Consider the following 22,308-nt stretch of genomic DNA (forward strand, 5'->3'; position numbering starts at 1 on the left):
GGAATGACTGCTCGACCAGTTGCTATGACGTGCACTGACCACCAGGGGCAGACGCTCAATGCAGGAGCTGCCCCCTGATGGTCAGTGCGCTCCCACAGCCCCTCCCTCCAGCAGGCCCCTCCCCCCAGCAGGCCTACCTCCTGCGGCCCCTCCCCCTGATGGCCCCAATGTGGGGGGGGGGCAGCCGACCAACCCCCTGCAGCCCCTTCCCCCTGCTGGCTGCCCCCCCACCCATAGGCCCCGATCACCAGCCAGGCCGAGGGACCCACCTGTGCACAAATTCATGCATCGGGCCTCTAGTAAATACATTAACCGGTAACAGTCATTTATTATCATCAAGTACTATGTACTGTACACAGTTATATGTGCAGTACTTTTATATGACTGGTGTTGCAGTGCATTTGTTTGCACCAGCCTCACCACCAACACAGGAGTAATGAATAGTACTGTGATGTTAGGGTAGGTACAGCATCATTAGATGATAGGAATGTTTTAGCTCCATTATAATCTTACTAGAGGCCCCATGCACAAAATTCATGCATAGGTAGGGTCCCTAGGTCTGGCCGGCGATCAGAGCTAATCCAGGCTTCCGGCTGCTGGACGGGCCTTTCCTTTCCCTGGCTGCTGGCCAGGGCCTCCCTTCCCCAGCTGCCAGCTGGGGCCTCCCTTTGTTCCATGCTGCCCCCTGGTGGTCAGTGCACATCATAGCAAGCGCTAGAACTCCCAGTCTCCCGGTCAAACTCCTGTGGGGACACTGCATATTAGCCTTTTATATATATATATATATATATATATATATATATATATATATATACACACACTAGAGGCCCAGCGCATGATTAAATTGTGCACGTGTAGGGTCCCCTAGGCCTAGCCTGCCATCAGGGCCATGTCCACCACCTCCGACACCTCGCATGCTCTGCGGACGCTGCCACCCCTTGCCCTCCACCGGATGCCAGGTTCTCACCTTCCCTGGGCCTGGTGTTCACCCACTTGGAGGATGCCTGTAGGCAGCAGCCCCATTGTGGAGCCGCTCTCGGTGCCCTCCCCTTTGGCCATGACCCGTGGGCCACGCCATCAGGTATCGGGATGATGGGATGTCCTTCTGCTCCACTGGCCTCTGCTCCGTCTGGGCTCAGGTAGTAACCGCCGCCGCCACCACAGTCGCCGTGCAAGAGTAAAGCCGGCAGGCCGGTGGCACACGCGAGTACATGCTCCCTTACACTCCCCCTTGCACCTCTCAAAGGTTAGCCCCGCCCTGTCGAATCCAGCCAATCCGGGAGCCCTGCTGCCCCACCTCCAGCCAATCCACTCGCCCACCCGCCTCACCCCCGCAACTACCTTCCCAACTACCCTGGAGGCTCTCAGTCTTTTGAGCTGAACCTTGCAACCCGGTGAAGGCGGGGAGGGCCACCTGACACACCAGGAAACTGAAGTCTGAGGCTGAGTGTGAGCGTAGCTCCGCTCTGTTCCCTCCCTTGGAGCCTGTCCTATCCCTCTGCGCCAAGTGCTCAGGTCCCGCCCCTCCCTGACGTCAAGGGCCTATTCTGCCTCCCCGCCGCCTCCCACCGCTTGCAGCCCACCACTGCCCGCAGTGCCCTGGCTCCGCTCCTGCCTCCTGTCTCCGCTCCTGCCTCCTGTCTCCGCCGCCTTGGCTCCATTCCTGTCTCCGCTGCCTCTACTTTGCTCCCTTCTGCAGCTTGGCTTCCTTCTACGTTGTCTTCAGTCTTCCCTCCCAGCTGGTATATGCAAATTACCCGCCATCTTGGTTGGGTTAATTTGCATATAGTCGCTCTGATTGGCTGGTGGGTGTAGCAAAGGTACGGTCAGTTAGCATCTTTGTCTTTTATTAGTATAGACTAGAGGCCCTGTGCACAAAATTCGTGCACAGGAGTGGGGTCCCTCAGCCTGGCCTGCACCCTCGTCAATTCTGGACCACTTGGGGGATGTCCGACTGCCAGTTTAGGCCCGATCCCGCAACTGCTCTCCCTTGCCGGCCTGATCTCCCTAACTGCTCTCCCCTGCCAGCCTGATCCCCCTAACTGCTCTCCCCTGCCAGCCTGATTGCCCCTAACTGCCTCTGTCTTGGCCCCGCCACCGTGGCTTTGTCTGGAAGGACTTCCGGAGGGTTGTCCGGAAGACATCCGGTCTAATTAGCATATTACCCTTTTATTAGTATAGATAGATGGGACCACCATTGTGTATGCAGTCCATCATTGACTGAAATGTAGTTATGTGGTGCAGAACTGTATACAACTGTTATGGCTGCTTGAGCTGACTAATATAATGCCTAGTTTCTTTCAGAGGAAAATACTATTAAGAAGTCAAAATCTACATACTCATTGCCATTGAGATGTCACTGCTTTCAGGTCCTCTTAGTAGACAGTACTAGAAAATACATAAATATACATACACATCTTTCTTTCTATCTATCTATCTATCTATCTATCTATCTATCTATCTATCTATCAATCATCTATCTAAGTATCTAAGTGATGAGTTCACATTGATACAGCAAGTTACAATCTAACACTATAGAGTGCATTCTAGTTGTCTCCCATTCCGTATTTGTTACTCCTTTTTCTGACAGAGAGTGACCTGGTATTTGTTATCTTTAGTATATCTACTTACTTGAAAATTTCTCTTTATGTAATAAATCTCCCATCACCACGCAGATGGCTGCCCACCTCATGCAACATAGGCTTCATCCTCCTGAACTGAGCTGCTCCCTTGGCCAGAAGGCCCTCACATTACCTGTGTTCTGACACTCTGTGCTGGGTTTGTCTTCTGTGCGGATGTCCTTGTCACTTTGCTTGAGTTCTGAAAGCTGACATATTAAATAAGATATTTTGTGTAAAGTGTGTGTAAATGTGCAGTAAATTACATCTATTAGTGATCATTGTGGTATGCAGAATTTTAAAAATGCCCCCAAGATTTCTAATCCATGGAATTATGAGTGTGACAAGGTCTTATGTGTGTAATTGTTATATTACATGATAAAAGGAGATTTTTTTGCAGATGTAATTAAGGTTACTAATCAGTTGACTAACAAAAGGTAGATTCTGCAGGTGGGCCCATTCTGATCTTACCATTTAAAAGCAGCGAGTTAACAGTAGAAGAAGAAATAAAATGGTTTGAATCGCAAGAAGGCTTTGATGCACTGTTGCTGGGTTTGAAGATAAAGTGGGCTACATACAGAGACTTTAGGGCAGTCTCTTTATGAGCTAAGAGAGTGGTCCCAGCTTACAGGCAGCAAGAAAACAGGGACTTCAGTCCCACAACCAGAAGGCATTCTGCATAATACCTTAAAGAGAGAAAATGTAGTTTTCCTTCAAGCCTCTAGAAAAAGGGTGCAGCCTGCCTAACACCTTGATTTTGGCTTTGACAGACCCTAAGAAGAGGACCCTTTTGAGCCTGCCTGGACTTTTGACCTACAGAGCTGAGTAATAATAACTAGGTGTTGTTTTAAGCACCCATTTAAGTTTAATTTGTGGTAATTTGTTGCACAGGAATAGAAAACTAATAACGTAGTACAGCCAGGTGATATTTGACGGGAAACACAAAACATTTTGCGCATCAGAGAAGATGAGATTGTGATTTACATATGGCTGTTTTTTGGGAGGCACGATTATCTAAATGTATCTCCTGGAGACTGAAGTGCTCTTCCTTGGGACATCTGCAAACAAAAGGTGCTCCAGGGGAACCTCTTATTGCTAGGTACACCTAGTATAATATTTATTAATTTAAAAATATCTTCTTTTTAAAAAGTGAGCTATGTATTAGGTCATGTTAAAGAAGTATATTTTCAATTTTTTCAGCACTTTAAACAAGAATCTCAGAAAAAATAACACTGCACTGGAGTTGAAAAGGGCAGTCTGTGGAAACAAACATTCACGCACTTAACGAATATCAGAGGTCTGCTTTTCACTAGATGTTGTGCTAGATATGGGAGACGTGTTTATGAACAAAGCATGCGTGTGGTATTTGCTATTGCTAAGCCTACAATCTAATGGAGATAGCAAGTATGTAAGCAGTTAAAATATGGCTCATAGGTGCTATAAATATTGTGATGAGGAAAAGAAAAAATGCTGTTGAAACACAAGGGGGACATATCTAATCCATATCTGAGAGATTCAGAAAGACTCCTTAGAGAAACTCACATAAGCTGAGTCCCAGGGAGAGAAGGTAGCTAGCGGGAGGAGGGAAAGAGAGAAGCACAGACTATTTGTGGCAGTAGTAACAAGACATACTGGATCCTAAAGACGAGAAAAAGCATGGCCCAAAGCTCATTCATGGTGGCTGTGGCATAGAGTCTGAGACAGATAGTGGTTTGATACAAGGCTGGCACAGGAGGCTGGACCAGATGATTGTAAGTTTGTAAGCCATATTAGGCAGTTTGGATTTCATTTTAGGGGAAATGAGGATTCATTGAAATATTTAAATAAGGCAATGATGCCATCAGATTTCTAGTTGTCAAAAATGAAGATATGTTGCATTTGTTTTTCTCTCCCAAACTTTTTTTCCCCTCTGATCCCCATTCTAAGGTTAGGAACTCAGTGATGCAGTGAGCTTTAGGAATGTGATGGAAGTGAATATTTTATAGATTTTGTTTTTGTTGTGGTAATGCTTCCTTGCGTTTGCTCTAGAGTCTGTTGATGGGGGTTTGAATCCCAGAGCCATCCCATTCTGTGCAAGTCACATAACTTTTCTAGACCTCAATGTCCTCATGTTTAAAATCTGGATATTCAAGTTTTGCTTTAAAATTCAGCTCCTCAGGCTGTTAGGATTAAATGGGGTAATGTATATAAAGTGCCTGGGATAAAGTAAGCACTCAGTAAATTATTATTATTATACTGCTAATAAAAGAGCTGAAAGTTTATTAATTTTTTTTTAGTCCAAGAATCTTCCCCTGCCAAAAAGTTGGTATTCAAATGAACTTTCCAGCAACACAGCTGCACCGAAAGCTGTTAAAATGTAGCCAAGTTAAAACTGACGCTACATTTACTCAGCTAATATCATGAAAAGTATTATATGCTAGGCCCTTTGTTGGATCCCCCAAAAGTATTATCTGGTGTTGGAAATTCCAGATGCAGTTCCAAGCAAAGCAATAGCACGTACAGGTTTGGAGCCTAGAAAAGAAGTTGGGGGGTGGAAATGAGAATATGGAGATCACTGGAATGAAGGTGGGACTGAAGTCCTTTCCACAGATGCAGAAAAAGCGTTTGATAAAATTTAACCCCTATTCATAATAGAAACTTACAGCACACAGGAATAGAACTTCCTCAAACTTAGAGTATCTAGAAAAACCAAAAGCAGACATATTGTGGGGGCTAAACAAATATTAATACTTTTTCTCCCACCTTCTAAGTTATTCTAGCTGGGCTAATAATCAAATGAACAGAATAACAGGAGAAAATAAAATTCTTAATATATGTGCATGGGGAATTCACATAGGCGTGAAAATTCCAAGGACAGTGACGCAACATTGTGCATCTGAGACAATTTTGGACAAAGGAGAAAGGCGGGGTGGTATGGAGTCTTAGGTTTCAGAAGTGAGAGTGGGTGACTTCAGGTAGTTGAGGAAGAGGACACGCCTGGCAGCAGAATCCTTGCTAGAAGGCTCAGAAATAACGGGACACAGGGTGTCTAGCTAACAGGCCCGTGCCTGAAGCCCTCCTATTTACCATACTTAATTCAAATTAGGCTAAGACAATATCCTACATTCTCCTTCCTAAAGCAAGTTTCTCCGTCTGAATCTCTTAGGCATAAAAGGGGGAGAGGGGCCCTAACCAGTTTGGCTCAGTGGATAGAGTGTTGGCCTGCGGACTGAAAGGTCCCAGGTTCGATTCCGGTCAAGGGCATGTACCTTGGTTGCGGGCACATCCCCAGTAGGGGGTGTGCAGGAGGCAGATGATCGATGTTTCTCTCCCATCGATGTTTCTAACTCTCTATCCCTCTCCCTTCCTCTCTGTAAAAAAAAAATCAATAAAATAAAAAGGGGGAGAGGGAAATAAATGATAACTTAGCATAGAAAGATGGCTGCATCAGAGTTCTTCAGAGAAACAGCTTATATATAATATTTATATGCATTTATTACACACACAAATATTGATTAATTGATTGATTGACTGTGAAGGCTTGCAAATCCAAAATCTCTAAGGCATACCAGGAGGCTAGAAACTTGGGCAGGTCTTGAGACAGATTTCTTCTTTTCCAGGAAACCTCAGTGTTTGCTCTTAAGCAAATTAGATGAATGCCACCCACATCATCTAAGGTCTTTACTTAGAGTAAACTGACTGTAGATATTAGCTATATCTACAAATGCCTTCACAGCAGTACTTAGATTAGTATTTAATTAAATAACTGGATATCATAGCCAAATTGACACATAAAGCCACCACATAATGATCACATAATGCCCTTCCTTATTAATCGAAGAAATGCAAAAATTTTATATCCATGAAATTGACAAAATTGAAGTATCTGATAACATCAAGCATTGTGGGGATTGGATTAGTGGGACTCGCATGTACTGTTGATGGGAATGTAAACAGGTACAGCCATTTTAGCAGCAAGTTGGCACTTTCATATAAAGATGATAATTTGCATGTGTACAGCCCAGGAATTTCATTCCTTCAGAAATTCTGTACACCAGGAAATATATATGTAAAATTTATAAGAATGTGATAGAAATTTTTAAAAAATATGTGAGTAGCCAAACAGTAATAACCTAGAAACAAATAAAATATCCATTGATAGAAAAATGGATACATACTAGTAAGTCATACTATAGTTACAAAATGGAATAGCAAGCAGTCGTGGATAAATGAACTGTCATGTGTAACATGAGTGAATTTTCAAAACATAATATTGAGTATGAAAAGTAAGGCACAAAAGATTAATACTAGCATAATACCATTTTTATAAAGCTGAGAAACAAGTAAAACAAAATGCTGTTTGGGGATACATAGCTACAGGAAGGACGCCGCCATCCCTACCCGGGTGAAAGTGGCCCAATGGACTAGCAAAACAATGTAGAAGTCGACGGAACAGTGTTGCTAATGTTCTAATCGTTAAGTTCGGTGGTGAGTTCCGGGGTGTTCATTTCACTATTATGCCTTATAACCTAATATCTGTAACAGATCATCTTTTCATATTACAAAATCCCACCAAACTTAAAGAAAATCAACAAAGATTCTTGTTTCTTTTTTTTTAAATTCCATAAAAGTGGAATTTAAGAGTAGAGTATTTTAATCTATGAAACCCTTCCTTACAAAGAAAAATAATGCTTTCATGAAAGTAGTTCTGTGAAGGGCTTAGAAGACAATGTGATTCAGGTTTAAAACTATGGCTGGGTTTCATTCAGGAAGAAGTCCAGACCAGCTGGAACATTAGTTGTTTAACTTTTGGGAGTCATTGACTAACTGCTTTGAAAGCTATTGGTCCTCTGCCCAGGAGACTTTTCATATGTGCAAAATTCCACATTTAATCCCAGGGAGTGATAGTGAATCTGGTCTGGAAATAGGTTACTAAAGCTACCTAATACTTGCAATTTTGGTGAATTCATCTTACTGTAAGAAAATTGTAAGTGATATTGCCGGTCAGAGGGCAAAGCATTTTCATTAAAGGGGCTACTTTGTTCCTTAAAATTTGCTTTAAGTTAATAGAAATGTCATAAAGCTGGATTAGTAGAGGGAGATGATAATTTTAGTCCTTTTGGTTTTGTGTTGTGGAGCATGGTAGAATTTTGGCAAATGGTTGTTAGGACTCTCTTTCAGGTTTTAAGTTTTTCTTTTGGCCACCTTTCCGGGGATCAAATTGAGGTGTGACCCACTTTTGCCTGGGTCAAAATAATCAGGGCATGGAGAAAAATAATCGTTTTAGTTTATTTGCAGGAAGCTTTGTAAGGTTTCCAAGTTGGCAAAATCAACATCCCACATCTGAGTCATATAAAAGCCATGAATTGAAATATAGGTATTTTAAAAATAAAATTTCTAAGTTGTGAAATGCATCTTTGAATACTTGAGATCTTCCTCAGGTAAATCTCTCAGATGAATTAGGAACACAGCATGCCACTTGTTTACGGGTACTTGGTGATGTGAAGAGCCGTATCATGTTTTCTTTATCTGGCATTTGACAGCTGTTAACTAGTGAAATGAGAGATTAGAGTCTGTGCAACTAAAAGCATACACTGGATCCCTTCAAACAAAACCATGTCACGGTCTCCATAAAGTATTGAATTAGCCGATTGGCAAGATGTATATGTTGTGCTATGGAGAGAGATACCGTTTCTTATAAGTACCGCGCGCTAACCGATTGCGCCACTGAAGCTCTAGAGATACCTTTTCTTAATGAAGAATATAGAATGTGTCATTTTTAAATTACAGTTTCTATTCACGATTGTTCTGTGTCAGTTTCAGATGTACAACATAGTGGTTAGACAATTCATGTACTTTACAGAATGGTCCCCTGATATTTCAAGAACCCATCTGACCCCATACATACTTATTACAATACTAGAGGCCTGGTGCACAAAATTGGTGCAAGAGTAGGCCTTCCCCCGGCTGCCGGCCACCAGCTTCCCTCGCAGCCCCGGCTTCTGGAAGGTCATCTGGTCTAATTAGCATATTACGCTTTTATTATTATAGATTATTGACTGTATTCCCTATGCTGTAATCTACATCTGTGTGACTTCTGTAACAACTAATTTGTATTTCTTAATCCCTTCAAGTTTTTTCACCCAGTTTCCCAACCCCTTCCTTTCTGTCAACCATAAGTTTGTTCTCTGTATCTATGAATCTGATTCCATTTTGTTTGTTCATTTATTTTGTTCTTTAGATTCCACATATAAGTGAAATCATGTATTTGTCTTTCTCTGACTTATTTCACTGAACGTAATACCTTCTAGGTCCATTCATGCCTTTGTAAAAGATAAGATTTAATTCTCCTTTATGGCCAAATAGTATTCCATAGGTATATGTACCACAGCATTTTTATCCACTTAATGCTGCAATAAACATGGGGGTGCATAAATCTTACGAATTAGTGTTTCAGGTTTCTTAGGATATATTCCCAGAAGTGAAATTGCTGGGTCATAAGGCAATTTTTAATTTTTTGAGGAACCTCCAAATTGTTTTCCATAGTCGGTGAACCAATCTGCGTTCCCACCAACAGTGCACAAGGGTTCCCTTTTCTCTGTATCCACACCAACACTTGTTGTTTGTTGATTTCTTGATGGAGGTGTGAGGTGATATTCTCATTGTGGTTTTGATTTGCATTTCTCTGATGATCAGTGACTTTGAGCAACTTTTCATATGGCTGTTGGCCATCTGTATATCTCCCTTGGAGAGTGTCTCTTCAGGTCTTCTGCCCACTTTTTAATTGGGTTTTTCTAGTGTAAAGTTATATGAGTTCTTTATAAATTTTGGATATTAACCTGTTATCCGTCGTTTGATTGGGAATATCCTCCCCCATACAGTAGATTGTCTTTTCTCTTTGTTGATGGTTTCCTTTGCAAAAAAGTGCAAAAACTTTTTAGTTTGATGTAGTCCCATCTGTCTATTTTCTCTCTTGCTTCTCTTACTCAAGATGTATCAGAAAAAAATATTGCTACAAAAAATGTCAGATATTTTACTGCCAATGTTTTCTTCTTGCAGTTTTATGGTTTTGAATCTTACATTTCAATCTTTTGAGTTTATTCTTATGTATGGTGTAAGAAGGTGGTCTAGTTTCATTTTTTTTGCCTGTATCTGTCCAATTTTCCAAACACCATTATTGAAGACTATCTTTACATGTTCTTGCCTCCTTTGTCAAATATTAATTGAACATAAAGGCATGGGTTTATTTCTGGGCTGTGTGTTCTGTTCCATCTATCTATATGTCTGTTTTTATGCCAGTACTATGCTATTTTGATTAATATAGCCTCATTATTATAGTTTGAAATCAGGTAGCATGATACCTCCAACTTTGGTCTTCTTTTTCAATGTTGCTGAGGCTATTTGGGGTCTTTTGTAGTTCCATATACATTTTTAGATTATTTTTTCTAGTTCTGTGAAATAACGCCATTGGTATTTTGCTAGGAATTGCATTGAATGTAAAGATTGATTTGGAAAGTATGGACATTTTAACCATGTTAATTTTTCCTGTATATGAACATGGTATATGCTTTCATTTATTTGCACCCCTTTCGGTTTCCTTCTTCAGTATCTTATAGTTTTCCGAGTACATGCAGTTGTAACTGAGATAGTTTTTTTTAGTTTCCCTTTTGGATAGTTCATTCTTGGTGTATAGAAATACACCTGCTTTCTGAATATTGATCTTGTGTCGTGCTAGTTTACTGAATTCATTTATCAGATCCAGTAGTTTTTTGCTGGAATCTTTAGGGTTCTCTATATACAGTACTAAGTCATGCACATATTGACAGGTTTACTTCTTTTTTTTTCTGGTTTGGATCCCTCCTATTTCTACTTCTTGTCTGATTGCTGTAGCTAGGACTTCCAGTACTATGTTGAATAAGAGTGGTAATAGTGGATATCCCTGTCTTGTTCCTGACCTTCAGGGAAATACTTTTTTTTCTGCCCATTCATTGATCTATGATGTTGGTTGTGGGTTTGACATATATGGCCTTTATTATGTTGAGGTATGTTCCTTTTAGTCCCACTTTGCTGAGAGTATTTTTATCATGAAAGGATGCTGGATTTTGTCAAATGCTTTTTCTGCATCTGTTGATATGATCATATTATTTTTATCTTTCATTTTGTTAATGTGGTATATAATGTTAATTTATTTGTGGGTATTTTACCAACCTTGCATCCCAGGAATAGATTCCACTTGATTATGATGTATGAACTTTTTAATGTATTGCTGGACTCTGTTCACTCATATTTTGTTGAGGATTTTTGCTGAGGTCATCAGGGATACTGGGCTATCAATTTCTTTCTTTACCTGGTTTTATAATCAGGAAAATACTGGCCCATAAAATGAGCTTAGAAGTCTTCCATCTTAAAACTATTTAGAATAGTTTGAGAAGGATAGGTGTTAGTTCTTCTTTGAATGTTTGGTACAATTCACCTGTGAAACCATTCGGTTCAGGACTTTGGTTTGCTAGGAGGTTTTTATTTTATTTTATTACTGCTTCAATTTCATTAGTTGTAATCAGTCTGTTCAGATTTTCTGTTTCTTCTTGATTCAGTTTTGGAAGTCATATGTTTCTATGAATTTATCCATTTCTTCCAGATTGTCCAATTTTTGGGCACATAGTTGTTTGTAATATGTTCTTATGATCCTTTGTATTTCTTTGGTGCCAGTTGTTACTTCTCCTCTTTCATTTCTGATTTTATTATTTGGGTCCTCTCTTTTTCTTGATGGGTCTGGTTAAAGGTTTGTCAGTCTTTTTTATCTTTTCAAAGAACCAGCTCAGGGTTCCTTTGATCTTTTGTATTTTTTTTAAAGGCTTTATTTTGTTTATCTCTGCTCTGATCATTATTATTTCCTTCCTTCCTTCTCACTTTGTACTTTGCTTGTTGTTCTTTTTCAAGTTCCTTTAAGTGTAAAGTTAGGCTGTTTACTTGACATTTTTCTTGTTTCTTGAACTAGGCGTATGATGCTATGAATTTCCTTCTTTGTTTTCATAGCCAGGGATCTGTAAGTTAGGTTTGCAGTCTACGTTTATTTATTCTCCATGCAGGGATTACAAGTATCTACAGGTTTATTACTTGTTAAAAATTTAGCATGTAGTATAGAAATAGAAACGTTTTAATATTTTTTCTATAAGAGAGGCATAAGTAAAGTATGACCATTGTTAGTTTAGATGTGGGAGAGGTCATGTCCTGTGGAAAAGAATTGGGAAAAGATTCTTGCAAGAACATTTGAGATGGGATTTCAAAGGGTACATGTGATTTCAGGTAAAGGTCGGGAGCCTTAGTGCGATGTTTGCCCCATGCTAGGTCAAGGTGTCAGCATAACAGACATTCAGAGTAAGGACGGTGCATGGTATCCTCATGAGGCAGTGAACAGTCCTTTGAGCAGGAATATGGGAGTGTGGGGGGGTGTATTGGGGATATATTTGGAGAGGTAGGTTGATGGTAAAGGCTGTGTCTGATGAGCCTTTAATTTAAATAAGTAATGGAGATTCACAGAAGATGTTTTACATGCGAGAGGGTAGTAGTAATGGTGGTAGGCTAATACAGCTGGATTATCTACTAACTGCATTTGTGTATTAATTGCATTCATGTCTCTTTTAGGAAGTTCACGATTTATTACAAGACTATGAGTTAAAGTATTGTTATGTGGACAGAAATAAGCGAACAGGTAAGATTTCAGTTCTAAGCATTTAATTTCGTTTTGGTTATACATATAGTCCTTATAAAATAAAAATGTGTAGTGTCTTTTCATTCTTAAGTTAATCACTGAAATTCTTAAGTATTAAGTCATATAAATGTTACAATTAAAATTTATTTTCTGAAGATAATATTAGTATCCTAATTTTTAATCACATAAATTAATATGAAGTTACTAGAGCCTTATGACGACTGTTCTAATGTTATAGTTTTTTTGTTTGTTTTAATATGTTTTTATTAATTTCAGAGAGGAAGGAAGAGGGAGAGAGATAGATAGAAACATCAATGATGAGTGAGAATCGTTGATCAGCTTCCTCCTGCACGCCCCTATTGGGGATCGAGCCTGCAATTGAGGCATGTGCCCTTGACCGGACTTGAACCTGGGACCCTAAAGTCTGCAGACCGATGCTCTATCCATTGAGCCAAACCAGCTAGGGCTAATGTTACAGGTTTTAATGTTATAATGAATATTCCTTATAGGCTTTGTATTCTTCAGTTTTAATAATTTATTAAACTAGACTTGTTGAATAAACTGTATGATTTGACTTTAGCTGGGCAAATTGGGATATTTGCTTAACTTTTCTGGGTATTAGTTTTATATCTGTAATATTAAAATACTATACTAGATTAGTCCCATTATATGATATGTAAATGTCTAAAACATCTCTTTTTTTAGTTGATGAACAGTAAGGGAAATTATGGAGAATGATATAACCACTATGTACACATCCATTCCCAAATTAGCAAATGTTTACTATGTACACATCCATTCCCAAATTAGCAAATGTTTATAAAAATATTTTTTTAAATGTTAATATATATATATTGGAACCCTAGTGTAGATCTATTGAATAAAAATCTCTGGTAGTATGGTCAGAATTCTGCATTTTTTTCTGACTTTAAAAATTTGAAAATAGGAACATTATAGATAAAAATGAAATCCAGTATCTACTTGTCTTCCCTCCCTTCTTCCCTGGGGGAGAAGCATTTATGAATTTGGTACCTACTTTCTACACTTGGCTGTTATATCATGGCAGTCAGAGCTGTTCACAGATTCTTACCCTTTTTCTTCTGGGCGTGAGGTGAGGTAGTTCTCTGTCCCTCTTTGAGGTTAGAAAGTGGACATGTGATTTGCTCTTTGGTGAATGAAGTGAGAATGGAAATAACCGTATCCCTTGTAGGTGGAAGGTGTTAGACCAGCCTGTGGTTCACTGCTCACCCTCTCCCTGTAAGAGGTTGAGGAAGATTGCAGCACTTCTTCCAGCTTAGCTCCCAGGGTGACTGTGAGGAGCAAACCAACCAACCTTCCTTCCTTTCTTCCTTCCTTCCTTCCTTCCTTCCTTCCTTCCTTCCTTCCTTCCTTCCTTCCTTCCTGGGATATGCAGGCATCAACAACAAAATCCCTTTTATTTTGTTAAGCCATTGAGATTGTGGAGCTATTTGTCACCATTATACCACGACTAATACCTGTAATTTTATTGTATGTATAATTAATAGTGTTGTTCTCGGTGTTTTTAAAAACTTTACATAAATGGTATTATACATGTTTCATTTAGTTACTTGCTTTTTTTTTTAACTCAACCTTAGTTTCAGATCTTTCCATGTTGATATATATAGCTCTAGTTCATTCATTTAAACTACTGTATATTATTCTATCTTGTGAATTTATCACCATTGATAAAGCTGTTCATTGCTGGTAGGCATTTAGAAGCTTTAACTTTCCAGCATTTCAAATATGCTGCAATGAATATCCTTATTTTTGTCTTCTAATATACATTGTAACTATTTCTCCACAAGTAAATTACTGGGTCATATGTTATGTACAATTTCAATGTTACTAAATATTGACAAAGGGATTAGTGGTAACAATCTTCACAGCTCACACAGGGCTGGGAATAGTGCTATTCCCATCAGCTAGGCTGACAAACCTCACGATTCATGGTGCATCAGGAGGAGTATTCAGAAGGGTCTTATCTCAAGAATCAAGAAAATCAACTCTGGTTTTACCTAACAAAATTTAAAAGTGAGACCAGAAAGGATCAAACTGTTTCCTAGTAACTCAACCACATCCTAGAACAAAACTTAAGAATATTTATAGAAAGACAAAAACATCCAGCACCCAACTAGGTAACATTTATAGTGCCTGGCATGAAATTAAAAGTTACCAAACATAACAAAGAAGCAGGAAAATACAACCCATAATAAGGAGAAAAATCAATCAAAATGATTTAGAATTTAAACAAAATAATTAATGAAAATGGAGAACAGTTTTTATAACATTGTCCCATCTGTACAAGAAATTACAGTAAAGATTGAATATGTTCAGTGGAGATATGGAAGATATTGGAAAATACCAAGTCAGATTCCTAGAGATGAAAACTACAATGTTGGAGATTAAAAAAAAAATACAGTAGATGGGATTAACAGCAGAATAGATGTTGCAGAAGATTACTGAACCTGAATACATAGAGATAAGAACTCTCTAAAATGAAAAAGAGAGCCAGAAGAAGGCTGTAAAACATGAACCAAGTACCAGCGAGCTGTTGGACAACTTCAAAAGTCCTTAATAGTAGAGTGATTGAAGTCTCTGAAAGAGGTTTGGGGCGGGAGGGTACATATTTTTAACTTGTGTTTCTGGTCATGGTATTAGTTTAGTGGGGGTGTCAGTGTTAAAGAATACAATGAAAATATTTGAGTGCTTTGCATATGGTAATAGTATTACTTCCTGATACTTTTGTTTCAGAAATATATATGTATGTGTGTACTGAGTCACAGATATAACATGTATTTCTTATTGTGAGTCATAGTCACAAAAGTTTGAAAACACAGGCTTAGAAAACTCATTTATTTTATCTTCCAGCATTTGTTACCTTATTGAATGGGGAACAAGCCCAGAATGCAATTCGGATGTTTCATCAATATTCTTTTCGAGGAAAAGACTTAATAGTACAGCTACAGCCAACAGATGCTTTGCTGTGTATTACCAACTTGCCCACTTCTTTTACATTAGAAGAGTTTGAAGAACTTGTTCGTGCGTATGGAAACATTGAGAGATGTTTTCTGGTCTACAGTGAAGTCACTGGCCATTCCAAAGGCTATGGATTTGTGGAATACATGAAAAAGGACTTTGCTGCAAAGGCTAGATTGGAGCTATTGGGCAAACAGTTGGGAGCATCAGCTCTCTTTGCACAATGGATGGATGTCAATCTATTGGCCGCAGAGCTCATTCATTCTAAGTGCCTTTGTATAGATAAACTCCCTACTGACTACAGAGATTCAGAGGAGCTGTTGCAATTTTTTTCCAGTATCCATAAACCTGTGTTTTGCCAGGTATGTATTCTTAAGATAGCATTAGAAATATTTTTAGATATCTGCTTTGTATCTATTCCGCATGCACTCACAAATTTATTATACCTATGTGAATATCACAATGGATAATCTAATTCTACTTTAGTCTGTAATGAAGATTTTAATGTCATGGTAAATTTTAAATCAATTCCTTTTGTTGATGGACCAACTATATTGTTATATAGTTAAGTAAGTATTAGCAAATCCATCACTCATTCACCTCATTTCATCCATTCATTACACCATTCATCCATTGATCCATTCCTACATCCAAATGTTATTTATCACCTTCTCTATGCCAGACAGTATATTGCTAAATGTCAGAAATATAGATAATAGAAAGATACTCTCTCAATACCTCACAATTTTGTAGAAGAGACTGACAGGTAATCTAATCATTGTAAATTCTGTATGAAATGTGATATAATGGAAGATAGAAAAGTATAATGAGGTTTAAAGAGAACATACAATTTTGTCTTAATGGGGTCATGGTAAGTGAGCCATTTAGAAAAGATCCTGAAAACTGACAACTACTGGTAAAATTTTCAAGCTCTTTATCATAATAAAATTAAATATGTTAGACTAAATAGACAATGCATGCTATATATAACTTCCTTCCTTACACATGTAAGATAGCAACTGATGAACTTTTCTCTTCCCTTCTTTCTTTATCCCCCCCTTTTTCTTTAATCATATATTTGTTGAGTCTACAATTGCAGTAGGAAGTTTAGAGTCTGTTATTGTATAATCATATATATGCATAAATACATATATACATAATACATATGTATATATACATATATATGATTAATGCTACCATCTTCTAATCCCCCAATCCCAATATAATAAACATCAAAGAAAGCATCCCAAGAGCTTTATAAATTTTTGTGACAAATTTTTTATTAAATCTCTGTCCAGTTATTGAAAGTTGTCTTATCGATTTGCTAATCTTGATACTAAGAATTGTATAGTAATATCCTGTGGCCATACATAATTCTTTATAGCTTAAGTTGAGGCCTTTGATACAAATGAGGAGGGGAAAAGCCATTTATTACAAAATGCATTTGAATTATGAATCTCAGAGTCAAAGGGACCTGAGAGGTTATCTAATCTAGCTTGCCATCTGGTAGAAAAACATTTGTTATAATATTTGTGTATGACCACTTAGCTTCAGTTAAAATATTTCAAGATAATGGAAAATTAACTAGATCACAAGTCAGACCATTTGTATATTTGAGTGGCTCTCATATTGAACTGAAATACTCTCCTCTAAAACTACCTATGCCATAGACTTGGGTGATTTTTGTCTTTGGGAAGATTTAAAATGGTATAACTTATGTAGGCATGACAGTTATCATAATAAACCAGGAATAGTCCAAAGTGTTTTTAAAGTTTTCAAGAGATTAATAAAAACAACTTTATGAGGCTTTTATCAGTGGAGCTGTTAAATTCGAGCTCTTTTGTGTGGTAGGTTGACACGGACTATATTGAAGACACAGTCTCTTACCTGGTAATCAAAAGAGACCAAAGAGACTAATGGCTTCTACAGATCTGATTTTGAGATCTGGTTTGGATTGTAAGAGGAATGGGGTTGTAGGAGAAATGTTTGGAAGAGGTAGGTAGACCTTTTCCCTTTCTCCCACGTGACCAGGAAACATTTTTACAGTCAAGAAAACATAAGCGGACAATTTTAAAAGGAAGGAAGAGCCCTGGCCAGTATTGCTTGCTCAGTTGTTAGTGTTGGCCTGAGCACCAATGGGTTGTGGGTTTGATTTCCAGTCAAGGACACATACCTGGGTTGCAGCAATGATCCTGGCCCTGGTCTTGGTATGTTCAGGAGTCAACCAATCAATGATCCTGGCCCTGGTCTTGGTATGTTCAGGAGTCAACCAATCATTGTATCTCTCTCACATCTCTCTCTACTCTCTCTAATAATCAATGGGAAAATTTAAAAAGGAAGGGAGAATATGAAGGAAAAATAAAAATTTTGTGTACTATGCAAGGAAGGGAGAATATGAAGGAAAAATAAAAATTTTGTGTACTATGCAAGAAAGTAGAAGTTAAGCTTCAAAAATAAGAGAAAAGAATCTAGAAATTATTTAATTGTAATATTAACTTATGAGGTGCCCAATCCGCATAGAAGTGTGTTTCATGTGTCTTCTCAAAGACACACCCCGCTGAATTTTATCTCGTTGATTACTTTCTCGTGTGAATGTGTTGAAGATAATTCAGAAATGTTAAAACTTAGAAACTTTTTAGTATCGTATTTTGCTCTTATTTTTGCTCTTTGTACCAGTCTTTACAGATCCAGGACTTTAGTATCTTCCTTTACACTCTTACAGGTGGGTGACTGGAAACAAATTAAGTTCTGCATTTTAGGAGTCTTATTTAGGGCCCATTCAGAAGTAAAGATTATATGTTGCATATGGTATTTTAATAAATCTAGGGCATAGTTTTTGCAAATAAGGTTTGTTTTGGTATACTTGAATTTGACCAAATTTCTGGGATTTGCCTAAAATATTGAAATAAAAGTTGAATGTGGTTCCTCCTACTTTTCTTCTCTTGATGGTACAAACTTTATTTTACATAGACATGTAGTTCAGTAATTATTTTAGTATGTTTCATTATTTATGTATCTGGTGAATTTATTTAAAGGAGGTTTATATTATTGTGTCCTCATATTTTCTTATAAATTATCAGTTGTATACATTTCTTAATATATAGGGAATATTATCATTTGGGCTTTGACTTGTAAAATAAATCAGAAAATCAAAGAATTCAAAAGAAATGACAGAATCTTGTTTATTATCCTGTCCTCCAGAAGTACTGCATCTAATCAACTAGTAATTTTTTTGAAAGAACACACTTTCTCTCCAGTATCATGCTCTGATACATTTGTTCTTGAATTTGAAAGTTATATACTGTAAAGAACGATTTCTGACTAAATGATAGACTTCCCTTTTAATGAAGTGTGTTGCCTCAGCTTGCACAGGATGAAGGTAGCTACGTTGGTGGCTTTGCAGTGGTTGAATATAGCACTGCGGAGCATGCTGAGGAGGTTCAGCAAGCCGCCGACGGCATGACCATCCAGGGGAGCAAAGTGCAAGTTTCCTTCTGCGCCCCAGGAGCCCCAGGGCGAAGCACGTTAGCCGCGTTGATAGCAGCTCAACGCGTGGTAAGTTTGTTGTTCTTTATTAACATATTAAAAATTCTAACATTTTAAAAATCTACCCAGACTACCACTGATTGGACCTTTATTATCTTTTTGCTATATAAAGATATTCCTTTTAAAAAATTGGTGAGTGGAATCTGTGTAATCAAGCCAAGAGTCATTACAAAAGAAGAAATTGTTTTGTCAAGTGTATTCATCTTGGGAAATTTTTGTAAGGCATATAGTTCATTAAACAAATACTTGAGTTCCTGTTCTGCTCTAAATTTTTAGTATAATGTGCCTCTTTTTTCCCCCAAAGTGTTCGTAAGTATCCAGAATACAAATAGTAGATGTGTGCTTCCTGTTTGCTCACACAGCACATCGTAGCTACCTCTCTATTGTCACTGTCTCCTTATTCTCCCTCTACTTCTGCAGTTGAAGTTCCATTCAGATAGACTTCCTTCTTCACAGTTTTTAAAAAATATATTTTTATTGATTTCAGAGAGGAAGGGAGAGAGGGAGAGAGAGAGAGAGAGAAACATCAATGATGAAAGAATCATTGATCAGCTGCCTCCTGCATGCCCCCTACTGGGGATCGAGCCTGCAACCTGGGCATGTGCCCTGACCAGGAATCTAACCGTGACCTCCTGGTGCACAGGTCGATGCTCAACCACTGAGCCATGCTGGCCGGGCCACAGTTCTTTTAAAATATATTTTTATTGATTTCAGAGAGGAAGGGAGAGGGAGAGAGAGAGAGAAAACATCAATGATGAGAGAGAATCATTGATTGGCTGCCTCCTGGACACCCCCCACTGGGGATTGGGAATCGAACTGTGACCTCCTGGTTCATAGGTCTGATGTTCAACCACTGAGCTACACCAGCTGGGCCTTCACAGTTTTCACTCCTAGCATTTAGCATAGTAAATATTTGTTGACTGAATGAAGGAATACACTTTCTAGGTGAAGGAATCGGGGAAAACTTCATGACAAAGGTAATATTTGAGTGTGATGTTAAAGTATGAGTTTGAAAAGTGTTGATGGGGGTAGAAGGTAGGATTGCCAGATAAATACAGCTTTTGTGTGAGATACTTATATTAAAAATTTATTCATTGTTTATCTCAAACCCAGATTTAATTGGGCATTCTGTATTTTTACTTGCTAAATCTGGCAACCCTAAGGAGGGAGAGTGGTCAAATTCTAGGTGAAGCAGACCTTTCAAGCAGTAGTATGAATTGAATTTGCCTGCTTTAAGAGTGGTAAGTGGTTTAGTGCAGTGGTCGGCAAACTCATTAGTCAGCAGAGCCAAATATCAACAGTACAACGATTGAAATTTCTTTTGAGAGCCAAATTTTTTAAACTTAAACTATATAGGTAGGTACATTGTTATTAACTTAATTAGGTACTCCTAAGGCTTAGGAAGAGCCACACTCAAGGGGCCAAAGAGCTGCATGTGGCTCATGAGCCGCAGTTTGCCGACCACTGGTCTAGTGGACTGAGTGTATAAAGGGATCTGTGGTGAAATGGTTGATGTCAAATCAGGCAGCACTATTGAGCACTCAGAGTATTTAGATTGCATTTGATGAGCAGTGGGGAATTTATAAAGTATATAAACAAGGTAGTGACAGGAGCAGAGTTACGTTATCAACAGATGAGTCTGAAAGTGGTTTGTAGATAAACTGGAGAGAGGATGTTAGGGGAGGGAGATTGTTGTTAGTCTCATATCTCGCTCCCTCCTCTTCTTATTCTTGACCTCACCTCTGGTCCCAGACCCCTTCTCCCCTTTTTCTTAGTTTGTGCTTCTTCTTTTAGGTTCTTCTGTCATTTTCATATTCTTCCCTGCATAATTCATCACTCCAGTCATCCTCTCACTATCAGTTTCATTGCCTTTGGTTAAATTGTCTCTGTTGAACCTAAGAGATACCTACTTCTGTGCTGTGTCCTCTTGGAGAAAAACAACTAGATGTCTTGATGAGACTACAAATGTCTGACATTTAAAGCTGGTCCCACCGCAAAACTTTAGCTCATCTCTCATCAGTGGTGCATTTACATTTTCTACAGTAGTTGTCGTCTCAAACCTTCTTTCTATTAGGTGATCATGGCTTTTATTTTAGAAATATCAGGGTCATGTGTTGGACTCATTCTTTCAACTTTTCTCATACTCCCCCTGCAGATGTGCCCCACTTTTTTTTTTTTTACTTTTTCTCTTCAATAACGTTCATTCCACAGTTGCTTATTGGGCACTTACTACATGCTAGGCACTATGAGATGTGTTTAGTGAACAGAGCAGACAATCCCTGCTGTCCTGGAGGAAGGGCTGTGCTTCCTCCTGCCAAAGCAGGGGCTCGTGCCGTGTCCCCCGTCCTCAAGGGTCTTGATCCTCATCATTCTACTTATTTTCACTTGTGGCTCCACTAGCTCCATCCCATCTGCTCACATCTTTTCCTTTAACATTTTTTATCCAGATACTGGCCTTCATCTTATTTTCCTTCCCAATCGGAGCTTCTGGAGCAGGCGGTCTGGAGCAGGCAGGCCCCACTCATTTCCCATTTCCCTCTCAGCCCAGTGCACTGCCGTTTCACCTCCACTATTCAAGTGAATCTGTTCTCAGGGAGATTAACAGGGATTTTTTTAATATTTAGGCCACACAGGTACTTTTTAGTCATCATTGCTTGGTCTCTTTGCAATACTTAAAGCCCTCTGCCACCTTGAATTCTGCGACACCAGTGTTTTCCTAGCGGCTCCTCCCCTTGCTCTGTCTTTTTCTCTCAGGGCCAGTGTCAGTAGACGTCTGTATTTGACCTTCTCACAGTTTTTCCTTTTAAATATTCCAATGACTTTAGTTATTGCCAGGCAATGATTACTTCTAAGCATATATATCTTGGACCAAATTACTCTTAGAACTAAATCTATATTTTCAGATGATTATTAGACATCCCACTTTTATGTTACATAAATAGTGCAGTTTCAACATTTCTCCTTCCAAACACCTCTTTTTCTCTGGGACTTGATTTTCTATGCTTTGTAATATCTACATATGGCATTAGTTCATCCGAACTAAAACTATCTGAACCAAAAATTTAGTTAATCATGATTGGTCTCCCTCATCTATTCCCCAAATAAAAATGTTAAAAATATTAGCAAATTCTTTCAGTTGCACTTCCTGATATCTCTTATTCCTTGAGACTTGTTAGTGTCTTTGTTACTTTACTCGGGATCTCATCTTTTCTCACCTTGATGATTAGAATAACCCCTGCATGAGCACCATGTAATTCGTCTGTCCCTTTGATCCTTCTTCTACAAGAGTGGTCTTTTTTACCCTCAAATCGGATTGTGTCCTTCTCTTGCTTAACATTCATTAATGACGCATAATTTCAAATTCCTGAGCCCTGGCTGGGTACTCAGTTGGTTAGAGCGTTGTCCCAATACACCAGTGTGGCAGATTCCATCCCTGGTCAGGGCGCATACAAGAAT

The 22,308-nt window shown here is 38.7% G+C and overlaps 1 protein-coding gene across 1 annotated transcript in view; it reads left to right on the plus strand.

The window, feature by feature from the left end:
* RAVER2 (ribonucleoprotein, PTB binding 2) overlaps positions 1–22,308 on the plus strand; it is an 81,291-nt gene that overhangs the window by 11,900 nt on the left and 47,083 nt on the right. Inside the window, exons 2-4 of the mRNA XM_006089778.3 lie at positions 12,243–12,309; positions 15,199–15,668; positions 18,670–18,861. Of these exons, the coding sequence (XP_006089840.1) occupies positions 15,246–15,668; positions 18,670–18,861 (615 nt within the window). The 5' untranslated portion in view covers positions 12,243–12,309; positions 15,199–15,245. The remainder of the gene's footprint in view (positions 1–12,242; positions 12,310–15,198; positions 15,669–18,669; positions 18,862–22,308) is intronic.

This window comes from Myotis lucifugus, unplaced genomic scaffold (assembly GCF_000147115.1).
Source record: "Myotis lucifugus unplaced genomic scaffold, Myoluc2.0 scaffold_63, whole genome shotgun sequence".
NCBI classification, from domain to species: domain Eukaryota; kingdom Metazoa; phylum Chordata; class Mammalia; order Chiroptera; family Vespertilionidae; genus Myotis; species Myotis lucifugus.